The sequence below is a fragment of the Mustela nigripes genome, chromosome 1 (genome assembly GCF_022355385.1).
Source record: "Mustela nigripes isolate SB6536 chromosome 1, MUSNIG.SB6536, whole genome shotgun sequence".
Classification (NCBI taxonomy): domain Eukaryota; kingdom Metazoa; phylum Chordata; class Mammalia; order Carnivora; family Mustelidae; genus Mustela; species Mustela nigripes.
The window spans coordinates 45,730,801-45,743,540 of NC_081557.1; the positions used below are offsets into that span (position 1 = coordinate 45,730,801).

At 38.5% G+C, this 12,740-nt stretch overlaps 1 protein-coding gene across 1 annotated transcript; it reads left to right on the forward strand.

Annotated features, from left to right (window-relative positions):
• The first annotated feature begins 11,566 nt into the window (after window positions 1-11,566).
• Window positions 11,567-12,511, forward strand: LOC132011425 (olfactory receptor 51I1-like). The gene has a single exon (XM_059389969.1). It carries the CDS (start codon window positions 11,567-11,569, stop codon window positions 12,509-12,511), a length of 945 nt encoding a protein of 314 aa, XP_059245952.1.
• The last annotated feature ends 229 nt before the right edge of the window (window positions 12,512-12,740 follow it).

The window sequence follows — 12,740 nt, forward strand, 5'->3', positions numbered from 1 at the left end:
TTTTGTCACCATTTACCACTTTCTAGAGGAATCTTTAAGCGATGAAGTGAAACTTGAAATAGAAATGACTATTTTGGGGCACCTGGGTGGCTCAGTGGGTTAAAGCCTCTGCCTTCAGCTCAGGTCATGATCCCAGAGTCCTGGGATTGAGCCCCGCATTGGACTCTCTGCTCCATAGGGAGCCTGTTTCCCCCCACTTCTTTGCCTGCCTGTCTACTTGTCATCTCTGTCAAATAAATAAATAAAATCTTTAAATAATAAAAAAGACAGAATTTAGTATTTTACCTTACCCTGTATCTGTAACTTGATACTAAATCCTGACAACTCTAGATTTTGATTTTTCCAATCTTTACCTCTACCTAACAACTGTTGCTACCTTATTTCGGGCTTTCATTATCATCTTCACTTCACTTGGCAATATCTTCCAAACTGATCTATTGTTTAATGATCTTTTCTCTTGTTTTCTCACACTGCAGCCAGAACGATCTTCTTAAAGACTCTATTTGATTACAAAACCCTCTAGTCTTCAATGGCTCTTACTGTCTATGGGTAAAGTCCAAAAGCCTTAGCATGTCTCTTAATAATATCACCACTGTATTTCCATTGTCTTAATATCTCAACCATCCCCGCCCTCCAAACAATGTTATTTTGCTCTGGCCATATGGAACTATATGTGATTCCCAAACCAACAGGCTGTTTTATGCCTCTGTACCTTTGTTCTGAAAACTTTTACTTAGAAAATCTTGTCCATTTTTATCTGCCTAGAAATTACATAACATTCTAATTATTTATTAAAAATATGTATTAGACAGATACAATGAGCCAGACAGTGGTTCAGCTTCTCAGTTATCTGCTTTGTGTAACATTTTAAGGAATTCCTTTACTACCTGCCTTCTAGCTACCTGGTCCCCTCATCTCTAATAGTGATAAAACAGAGATTTTATTATTTTTATGCTTCTAATGTATTTGTGTATATTTACACCATAGCAGCTAGATATCATTCTGTACTATTTCATATATAGCTCCTATTTGAATCATAAGCCTCCTGAAAGAATGAATTTTCAACATTAGAAAGAATGTGAACTTTGTACAAGGCAGATCATAGCCTTAGAAAAATCCCAACTTCTCTGAACCTCACAGTTTACTCATCTGTATATTGTTACCAAAATAACCAGATTATATTTTTATAAAGTTTAGAGATAATGTTTGCAAGATGGTTGGTACATTGCTTGCATATAATAAGTATTCAAAAAGGAAAAATCTTACATTAAAATAACCAAACTACTCTCAGAGCTTAACCTTGCAAAATAGTACACATTTTAATAAATGCTTATGGATTGGGTAAATGAATGAATGCGATCATATTATTATTATTTGCAAGTGATATAGTTTGTGGATTAAGAAAACACAAAGATCTGGGAGAACAATTTTGCATGTCAACTGACTTCAAAAGAAAGCTAGGGTAGCAATTCTAATATCAGACAAATTAGATTTTAAGCTAAAGACTGTAGCTAGAGATACAGAAGGTCTCTGTATCATTCTTAAAAGGTCTATACAACAAGAGGATCTAACAATTGTAAATATTTATGCTCCCAACATGGGAGCAGCCAATTACACAAGTTAATATTAGTTATTATCATTAACATAAAACTGTTATCCATAATAGGGAGAGGTATTGATAATAATACACTAATAACAGAAGACCTCAACACTCCACTTTTAGCAATAGACAGATCATCTAAGCAGAAAATCAACAAAGAAACAAAAGCTTTGAATGACATACTGGACCAGATGGACCTCATAGATATATACAGTACATTCCACCCTAAAAGAACAAAATACTCATTCTTCTTGAGAAGAGACCACATTCTTTTGCAGAATAGACCACATACAGGACAAAAATTGGAGCTCAACTGATACCAAAAGACTGAGATTACCCTTTGCATTATCTTAGACCACAACGCTTTGAAACTAGAATTCAATCATAAGAAAAAAATTTGGAAGAAATTCAAACATATGGAAGTTAAAGATCATCCTACTTAAGAATGTTTGAATCAACCAGGAAATCAAAGAAGAACTTGGACAATTATGGAAACCAATGAGAATGAAAACACATCAGTTCAAAACCTATGGGGTATGGTGAAGTCTGTCCTATGGGGGGAACACATAACCAGCCAAGCATCACTCAAAATAATAGAAAAATCCCCAAAGCACAAGCAAACTTTACACCTTAAAGAACTAGAGAAAGTACAACAAATAAAGCATAAGCCAAGCAGAAGGAGAGAAATAATTAAGATTAGAGCAGAGATCAAGGAATTAGAAATCAGAAATACAGTAGAGCAGTTCAACAAAACTAGAAGGTGGTTCTTTGAAAGAATTAATAAGATCGATAAACCATGGCCAGTCTTATCCAAAAGGGAAAGAGAAAGACCCAAATTAATAAAATTATGAATGAAAGGGGAGAGATCATGACTAACACCAAGAAAATAGAAACAATTATCAAAAATTATTACCAACAATTATATGCCAATAAATTAATCAACCCAGAAGAAATGGATGCCTTCCTGGAAACCTATAAACTATCAAGACTGAAACAAGAAGAAATTAACAATCTGAGTAGACTAATAACCAGTAATGAAATTGAAGCAGTGATCAAAAACCTCCCAAAAAACAAGAGTCTAGGGCCTGATGAGTTCCTAGGGGAATTCTACAAAAGATTTAAAGAAGAAATAATACCTATTCTCCTGAAGCTGTTTCAAAAAACAGAAACAGAAGGAAAAGTTCCAGACTCATTCTATGAGACCACATTTACCTTGACCCCCAAACCAGGCAAAGACCCCATCAAAAAGGAGAATTTCAGACCAATATCCCTCAACAAGATCCTAGCTAATAGGATCCAACAGTACATGAAAAGGATTATCCATCATGACCAGGTGAAATTTATCCCTAGGATGCAAGGGTAGTTCAACATTAGTAAATCAATTAATGTGATAGAACACATCAAAAAGAGAAGATAGAAGAACCATATGGTCTTCTCAATTGATGTAGAAAAAATATTTAACAAAATACAGCATCCTTTCCTGATTAAAACTCTTCAGAGCATAGTGTAGAAGGATCATTTCTCAATATTATAAAAACAATCTATGAAAAGCCCACAGCAAATATAATTCTCAATAGGGAAAAGTTGAGAGCCTTTCCTTTAAGATCAGGAACATGACAAGGACGCCCACTCTCACACTATTGCTCAACATAGTGCTAGAAGTAATATCAACAGCAATCAGGCAACAAAAAGAAATACGATATATTCAAATTGGCAAAGAAATCAAACTCTCTCTCTCTTTGCAAAGGACATGATACTTCATGTGGAAAACCCAAAAGACTCCACCCTTAAATTACTAGAACTCATACAGCAATTCAGTAATGTGGCAGGATACAAAATCGATGCACAGAAATCAGTTGCTTTCCTATACATTAACAATGTAACTGTAGAAAGAGAAATTTGGGAATGGATCACAGTTACAATAGCACCAAAAAACTTAAGATACCTGAGAATAAACCTAACCAAAGAGGTGAAAGATCTATACTCTAGAGACTAAACAACAATTATGAGAGAAATTGAGGAAGACACAAAGAGATGGAAAAACATTCCATGCTCATGGATCAGAAGAATAAATACTGTTAAAAATGTTTATGCTTCCCAGAGCAATCTATACTTTCAATGTCATCCCAACCAAAATACCAATGACATTTTCAAAATGCTGGAACAAACAATCCTAAAATGTGTATGGAACCAGAAAAGACCCCGAATCACCAAGAAAATGTTGAAAAAGAAAAACAAAGCTGGGGGCATCATGTTGCCTGATTTCAAGCTATATTACAAAGCTGTGATCACCAAGACAGCATTATACTTTCACAAAAATGGACACATAGATCAATGGAACAGAATAGATAGCCCAGAAATGGACCCTCAACTCTATGGTCAACTAATCTTTTACAAAGCAGGAAAAAAAAAATATCCAGTTGTGGGGGGCGGTATCTTCAATGAATCGTGCTGGGAAAATTGCATGGTGGTATAGGGAAGAATGAAACTTGACCATTCACTTACACCATACACAAAGATAAACTCTGAATGGGTGAAAGACCTTAATGTGAGCCAAGAATCCATCAAAATCCTAGAGGAGAACATAAGCACTAACCTCTTTGATATCAGCCACAGCAACTTCTTTCAAGACACATTTCTAAAGGCAAGGGAAAGTGGAAATGAGCTGTTGGGACTTCATCAAGATAAAAAGATTCTGCACAGTAAAGGTAAGTCAACAAAACAAAAAGGCAACCCATGGAATGGGAGAAGATATTTGCAAATGACATTACAGACAAAGGGCTGATAACCAAGATCTATAAATAACTTCTCAAACTCCGTTGAGAAACAGAGAACAAATACTCAAGTCAAAAAGTGGGCAGAAGACATGAATAGACACTCCAAGGAAGACATACAAATGGCTAACAGATGCATGAAAAAATGTTAAACATCATTAACCATAAGGGAAATTCAAATCAAAAGCACATTAGGATACCATCTTACACCAGTTAAAATGGCAAAAATTAACAAGGCAAGAAACAACAAGAGTTGGAGAGGCTGTGGAGAAAGGCGAATCCTCTTATACTATTGGTGGAAATGCAAGGTGGTACAGCCTCTTTGGAAAACAGTATGGAACTTCCTCAAAAAGTTAATAATAGAGCTACTCTATGACTCAGCAGTTGTAGTACTGTGTGTTTATTTCAAAGATACAGATGTAGTGAAAAGAAGGGCCATATGCACCCCATGTTCATAGCAGCAATGTTCCCAATACTAAACTGTGGGAAGAGCCAAGATGGCCTTCAACAGATGAATGGGCAAGATGTGGTCCATATATACAATGGAATACTATTCAGCCATCAGAATGGATGAATACCCAACTTTTCATCAACATAGATGGGACTGGAGGAGATTTAACTAAGTGAAATAATTCAAGCAGAGAAAGTCAATTATCCTATGGTTTCACTTATTTGTGGAACATAAAGAATAGCATGGAGGACATTAAGAGGCAGAAGGGAAAAATGAGGGGGAGGAAATCAGATGGGGAGATGAACCATGAGACACTATGGACTCCAAGAAACAAACTGAGGGTTTTAGAAGGGAGAAGGTTTGAGGGGATAGGTTAGCCCAGTGATGGGTATTAAGGAGAGCACTGGGTGTCATAAGCCAACAATGAATCATGGAACACTACATCAAAAACTAATAATGTACTAACATAATAATTTAAAAAATTTAAAAAAACACAAAGATCTGAGAAGAAAAATCACTAAAAATTGAAAAAAAATTGCCAAATATAGTAATATAAAACTGGCAATTTCAAAAACAACAAATATTTTAATTCAACTCTTGAACTTAAAAATTTAATTTCTGTCAGTAATATTGCAATGGTCTATGTTATGGAACAAAACTTCATGTATGATTGATGTGTTTAAAAATGAACTTGAGGGTTGCCTGGGTGGCATAATCAGTTACTCTTGATTTCTGCTGGGTCATGATCTCAGGGTTGTGAGATGAACCCCGGGTTGGATTCCATGTTGCGGGTGGGATCTGTTTAAGATTCTTTCTTTCCCTCCCTTTCTGCCCCAACACCCCTAAAAAGGTAAAATAAAATAAAAAAATAAGCTGGGTGAATGGACACAAAAGCATGCGCCTAGGTTGAAAGGTTAAACAAATACTGAAAGTTCATTTCTTCCCAATTCAATTTACTTAATTCTGAGTATTCTGGGGAATACAACAACATGGTTTTAAAGCTCATTTAGAATTTTTACACAATGGAGATTACTTTATATAAAGAATTTTTAAAATGGGAAACAACTGGGGAGGGTGGCAGAGATAGGGGTGTGGGGGGCACCTGGATGACTCAGTCAGTGAAGTATCTGCATTAGGTTCAGGTCATGATCCTGGTATCCTAGGATCAAGCCCGGCATGGGTTCCTTGCTCAGGGGGGGAGTCTTCTTCTCCTCCCTCTGCCCCTCCCCCCACTTGTGTGCCCTCTCTCTCCCTCTCATAAACAAACAAACAAACAAATAAATCTTTTTTAAAAGTCGCAAATGAGACAGGAATAGAGTCACCCCCCCAAATGTTAAAACACGAAGGAAAAAAAAAATTAGAAAGCTGTACTACTTGAAATAGAGGCTATGGTTGGGACACCAGATTTCTAGCACAGTACAGTTTGGAAGAATATATAAGCCACTGTAAAGTAGTATTTCAAATAAAACATCTTATCAAATAGAATTTATAGCATGCTGTCACTTTTTTTCTTGGTAAAAACACTGATGAAATATTACTGTTAAGCATTCATACATTTGCATAGAAAAAGTATTTGGAAAGAATAATAAATTATAGTAGTAATTGTCTCTGGTTAGTGAGAACTGGGAAGCTTTATTTTTCTAATTATCTATATCTTCTACTTTTCTACAAAATCTGTATTTATGTTTCTAGTAAAATGAAGGAGCAAGGAAAGAGAGAGAGAGAGGCAGGCCGGTGAAAATAATCTGAGTGTCCCACGGATCTGAGAGTCCACAGAGGCATTGAGCCTCCCAGGGCCAGAATCTGAGCCCAGGTTCCCCTGCTGGATCCCCACAGAGGCGACTTCCGAATGCTCTGCTCTGCTCATCTCAAGGGAGAACCACTTCCTTTTCCTAGGGGAGCCATTCCTTTCCAGATGTGGCTATGGGCCAGGTGGTGCAGTGCTCATGCCATCACTACCTATGGAGACCTGATGTGGCCCTGAGAGACTCACCCCACTTAGTATATCCCCAGAGCACGTGGAACTTCCATTCTCTGCACCCCACTTCACCAGGAGCTTGTGCTAACCCAAATGTTTACTGTGTGGCCAAAGGATCATATGAGATTACTGTTTTAAAACAAATGACAGAGTATTTGGAGACTACAGGTGTAAAACTGACAAACATGTCCTCTCTTGCTCTCTTAGTGTTTACTTTCAAGAAACAGACATTTATTCTCATTTTCTAGATCCCCATTGGAGCCATGTGTGATTTATATATATATAAAGCTCTATGCATTTATTCATTATTTGATATAAATTTATACATTTTAATATATGTGTTGCTGAAGCAAGCACTACATTTTAATATATGTTAATGTAATGTTTATTTATTATTTAAAATATGTGTAATAGTATTATTTTTAGGATGGACAGAATTTTTAGTGTTTTCTTCACTGCTGTATTTTGTATGTGTAGTCTGCCTACCGAAAAGTCCAGTACTGATTTTAGGCATAATAAAATGCATTCATCAGGTTTTCTGTAAGGATTAAATGAGTCAGCCTATATCAAATAACCTATCATAGTTCCAGACATTTGGTGAAAGCTTACAACATATGAGTTATTCTTCTGTCCCTCTCCAAACCTGGTAATGAGAGATAGCATGGGCAGTGGGCATACACTTTGGGTCTGGATCAGGAAAATTCTGTTCAAGTTCTGACTCAATAACTATTTTTCTGGGCATGACAACAAGCCTCTTCCCCCTTAGAGCCTCCATTTCTTCATTGCAGAAGTTTGGGGAGTGACACAAGACGGCCAAAGGCTCTCTTAGTTTAAGACCTTTGGTTAGTGTCTTAGGAATCAACCTGTCCTCACAGCCCTCAGAGGCCCCAGAGCTCAATATTATCCCATCCTCTACCGAAGTTCTTTCCTGGCAGATGAAACACTGACAAGTCATCACACAAGTTCTTGTTTTATCAACTCTAAGCATGTGATATTAAGTGTCATAGTCAGCTGAATCACAGGCATCTCTACTGTAATTTTACAAATAAGGAATTAGGGACTTGAACCAATAAAATAATTTTTTTTTTTAAGAATACACAATTGGGCAGGGAAGAAGGTAGTTTTGAATCTAGAACTAGATGTTGGGTGACAATCTGTCCCAGTCTGCCGGACTGAGGGGTTTCCCCCATGCAGGATTTTCTGTGCTAAAATCAGCATAGTTCCAGGCAAACCAGGATGGTCACTCTATTTGCTGACTCTTTAGATCATTAGGTTTTTAGTGGTTATGCTATTTTGCTTCTTGAAATCTATTTGGGTTGTGGGATAGTTAGTACAAAAAGCTCTAATTTGAGAAGCAGTGAGAGTCAGAAGGTCAGTCAGAGGGTCAGAATCTGGCTATTTGTTGGCTTACTGAATGGGTTCCTTCTGAGCTTCAGTTCCTCTTCTCTAAAATAAAGAGCAACACAGTTCTAACTCTTAATTTCTTTGAAACCTCTAAGGAGAGAGATTCTAGAAGCACAGAATCTCTCTAGAGAGATTCTAGGGCACAGAGGGGCCACCCTCTCAAGAGTTTTTGCATTGTCTGCTGCCCACACCGAGCCCCAGGACTTACTGGGCCCAGGGGAAGCTTAAGAGGCAGCTTTATAGAGTGCAAGTCTGGGAGGTTGTGTGCAGAGTGTGCAGAGTCCTTGGTGTTTTTTCCCTGGTAAATACTTCACCCACCTCTCTCCTCCCTTCCAGCAGAGCTGCCCTGGGGAGGTAAGTTGAGACTTCAGCTTTTCCCACACAGAGGTCTGTAAGAACCTCACTCATTACAAGCTTTAAAATCCTAAGTCATTTAGGATACAGATATTTGAAGAAAGAGAGGCTAAGATCTACATTTAGAGATTTTACCCGCATTCCTCTTTCTCAAACCCATACTTCCCATCTGTAACCCTTGATGTTTGAGATCCCACTATCTTAGCCTCCTTCTTACGGAGTTACTCAATGGTTCCTAGCATGTATAGACCTACCAGGCAGCTTCTAAAACTCTTTTTCAATGCAAATGCTTCAGTGTAATTAATTCATACTCCAATATTCTATTTAAGTGGTGGATAAAGGCTGAGACAAAAGGCGAGAGCCTTCGTCTGGGAACCCCAAAATGGAAAAACAATGTGGAAAGAGGACCAGAGGATGTTATCCCCTTAATAACCCTTCTCATCACCACTCTCTTGGTTGCCATTTATTTAGTACCTAATTTTCACCAGGGCCCTGAATATGAATTTTAAGTGTTTTATTCTGGTGTTTTTTTTTCCCCTATACTGTAGATGTCAAAATAAGGCACAAAGACATAAACTAAATGCACAGCTGGTACATGGCAAAGCTGAGATAAAAACTGTTATTGATGTTAGCTGAGTTACTTAACTTATCAAATTAATTTTACACTTAAGGATGTATAGCTTATCCTCTGCCTTCGGCTCAGGTCATGATCCCAGGGTCCTGGGATCAAGCACCACATTGGGCTCTCTGCTCAGCAGGGAGCCTGCTTTCCTCCCTCTCTCTGCCTGCTTGTGATCTCTGTCCGTCAAATAAATAAATAAAATCTTAAAAAAAAAAAAGAGAATGTATAGCTATAATACCTTCTTCTTCAGATAGCTTATTTATCTACTTAATTAATACTGATTAGAACTAGAACTGGTCATCTTTGAGTCCTAATCCAGGGCTCTATGCTCAGTGACTTGGCTAAGCATTGAGAATAAGAAGAAAAGTAAAAGAGACAATTATGTGAACTTATAATATATGGGAAGAGAAAGATACTAATCAAATACCCAAACAGATGCACAATAATTCACTATGATTCTGAAGTGTGATGAGTCATGAAGAAAACTATGTATGAGATAGTGTAACAGTGACACACAACCATGAGCAGAAAAGTAATGAATGATTCAAATAATTGAAAGATGACAACTTCCTGGTGATGCTGATGCTGCTTCACAGTAAGGATGTATGAATTCTTTTTTTAAAAGATTTTATTTAATTATTTGACAGAGAGAGTGAGAGAGCAAGCAGTGGGGAGAGCCACAGAGGGAGAGGGAGAAACAGGCTCCCCACTGAGCAAGGAGTCCAATGCAGGGCTCTATCCCAGGACCCTGAGATCATGTCCTGATCCGAAGGCAGATGCTTAACCGACTGAGCCACCCAGGCATCCCAGGACGTATGAATTCTTATTTCAAAAAGTAAGGGAGGCCACTGGAAGATTTTCAGTGAGAATGTAGCACCATTTTATTTATTTATATTATAAACAAGTAATTTGACTGCTTTGTGGAGAACAGAAAGCGGCATGACACCCAGCTGGGTAATCATCAAGGAAGGTTCTGCAGACATCCTTGTTGAAGATGCTGATGGGTGAATGACAGTTGGAAGTGAGTTGGAGAGGAGAAGCAACGTTAAGTATATTTTGGAAAGACGGTAATAGATTAATTAGATCTCAGAATGGGGGAGGGTGAGAGGTGTTTCCTAGGTTGTTCTGGCTTAAGTGCATGAATAGATAGCAATGGGTTTCCATGAGATGATAAATATTGAAGGATCAAATATGGTGATTAACAAGAAGTTCAACTTTGCATGTTATGTTTGGGATACAGCTGAGCTATTACAATTGATTTTACAATTCTCCAGTAGAGAATTAAATGCTTGTGTCTATAACTAGAAAAAATCTGAGCTAGAGAAATAAATTTGGGATGACTGATGTACAGAAAAGTGATAAAGAAGAACATTATGAGTGAAAATAATTTTGAAAATATTATTTATGAAAGAGAACAGAGAAATGAGTGGTTACTAGGAGATTGTGGGGGGACAATACAGAGGGTTTTTTTTTTTTTGCTTGTTTATTTCCTATGAAGGATCATGAAATATTTCCTCAATAAAGAAGAAATTGGTGTGAGGTGGACATATCTGAAGCTTATGGGAGTGATCGAAACCCCTGATTCTCAAACTTGGCTGCCTATCAGAATCACCTGGGAAATTTAAAAAAAGAAATACTGATTCTTGAGTTCCACTGACAGAGTCTGATTTAATTGATATGAGTGAGGCCTAGACAAAGGAATTTTCTAAGCCTCTTCAAATGAATCTCAGAGTTTCCAAATCCTTAATCTAAACAGAGGACAAAAAAGTGTGAACATGCAGGAGAGGAAAACCTAAAGCAATCAGATGTAGAGGAGCATGAGATTCTGGACCTTTGGTGAATAAGTGAGGGGTCTGAGCAATGAAGAGAGGATGAGGATGTGGAGTGATGGTTGAATGCAGGCAAAAGAGGAGACAGCTCAGCGTCTAGATGGAGATGTCATCATCTGCACAGGAAAGAATCCATCAGTAAGCAGAGAGGAAGGAAGGACATACCGTACTTCACTTCTTGAAGAAGGTGATAGCTAAGAACTGGTAGGGAGAAAGGGCATAGTCACCTTCCACAAATGGAGAAATGTTTGAATCTTTCTGTGAAGAACACAGGGGATAATTTCCTTTTCTCCCCCCAAAAATGAGTCAAAGGATATCTGTGGGGAAGGATTTGGACCCCAAGACACATCTGTCGATATGGTCAAACTGCAGAAAGTCTGAGATGTAACAAACAGTCTTAACCTGTTCCTTCCTGACCCTTTCATGATCTAACAATCATAGAAGCTAAGTATCTTGCCCTTTCTATCCTGAGGGCAGTCACCATTCCTGGTCTTCCACTCTTTGACTTCACTTTACTCTGGCTCTATTTCCTCAAAAGCTACTCAAGGACCCTCATGGGAAGTTTTGGGACTAATGTCTCTAGCGCTATCAGCTTCACACTAACAGGCTTCCCAGAGATAGAAACCCTGCAACACTGGTTAGCTGCCCTCCTCTTGCTGCTTTATGCTATCTCCATCCTGGGCAACATCCTAATTCTCTTCATTATAAAGGAGGAGCAAAGCTTGCACCAGCCAATGTACTACTTCCTGTCTCTGTTGTCTGTCAATGACCTGGGTGTATCCTTTTCTACGTTGCCCACTGTCCTGGCTGTCTTGTGCTTTCATATCCCAGAGACTGCCTTTGATGCCTGCCTGACCCAGATGTTCTTCATTCACTTTTTCTCCTGGACAGAATCTGGGATCCTTCTGGCCATGAGTTTCGATCGCTATGTGGCCATTTGTAAACCCTTGCGTTATTCTTCAGTGCTCACTGATATCCGTGTGGCTCACATGGGCATATCCATCATCATCCGCAGCTTCTGCATGGTCTTCCCATTGCCCTTCCTTCTGAAGAGGCTACCTTTCTGTAAAGCCAATGTGTTAACCCATTCCTACTGTTTGCACCCAGACCTGATCCGCCTGCCCTGTGGAGATACCACCATCAACAGTATGTATGGACTGTTCATTGTTATCTCTGCCTTTGGTGTAGACTCAGTGCTCATCCTCATCTCCTATGTGCTTATACTGCGCTCTGTATTGGCCATTGCCTCCCAGGAGGAGAGGCTGAAGACACTCAACACATGTGTGTCCCACATCTGTGCTGTGCTCATCTTCTATGTACCCATGGTTAGTGTGTCCATGGTTCATCGGTTTCGGAAGCATGCCCCTGAGTATGTGCACAAGTTCATGTCCCTGGTATATCTTTTTGTGCCTCCAATGCTCAACCCAATTATCTATTCCATTAAGACTAAAGAAATTCGTAAGAGGCTACACAAAATGTTTTTGAAGACTAAGCTCTGATCAGGGAGAGAACTTCTGGAAAGCCAAGTGCCCTAGGAATCTGTTGTTATTGCTGATTCTTGGGTATACTTGGCCCCAGAGGTTTTTAATCCCCTTCTGTAAATGGACCTATGATTAGGTACCTGCCATTAGTTGTGTGGTACAGCCTGTTGTAATTAACTGTGTCACAGGTTGTCATAGGTGACTTCTGTCCGAGCTAACAAGGAAGAAGGTCTTCAGTTAGACTCTT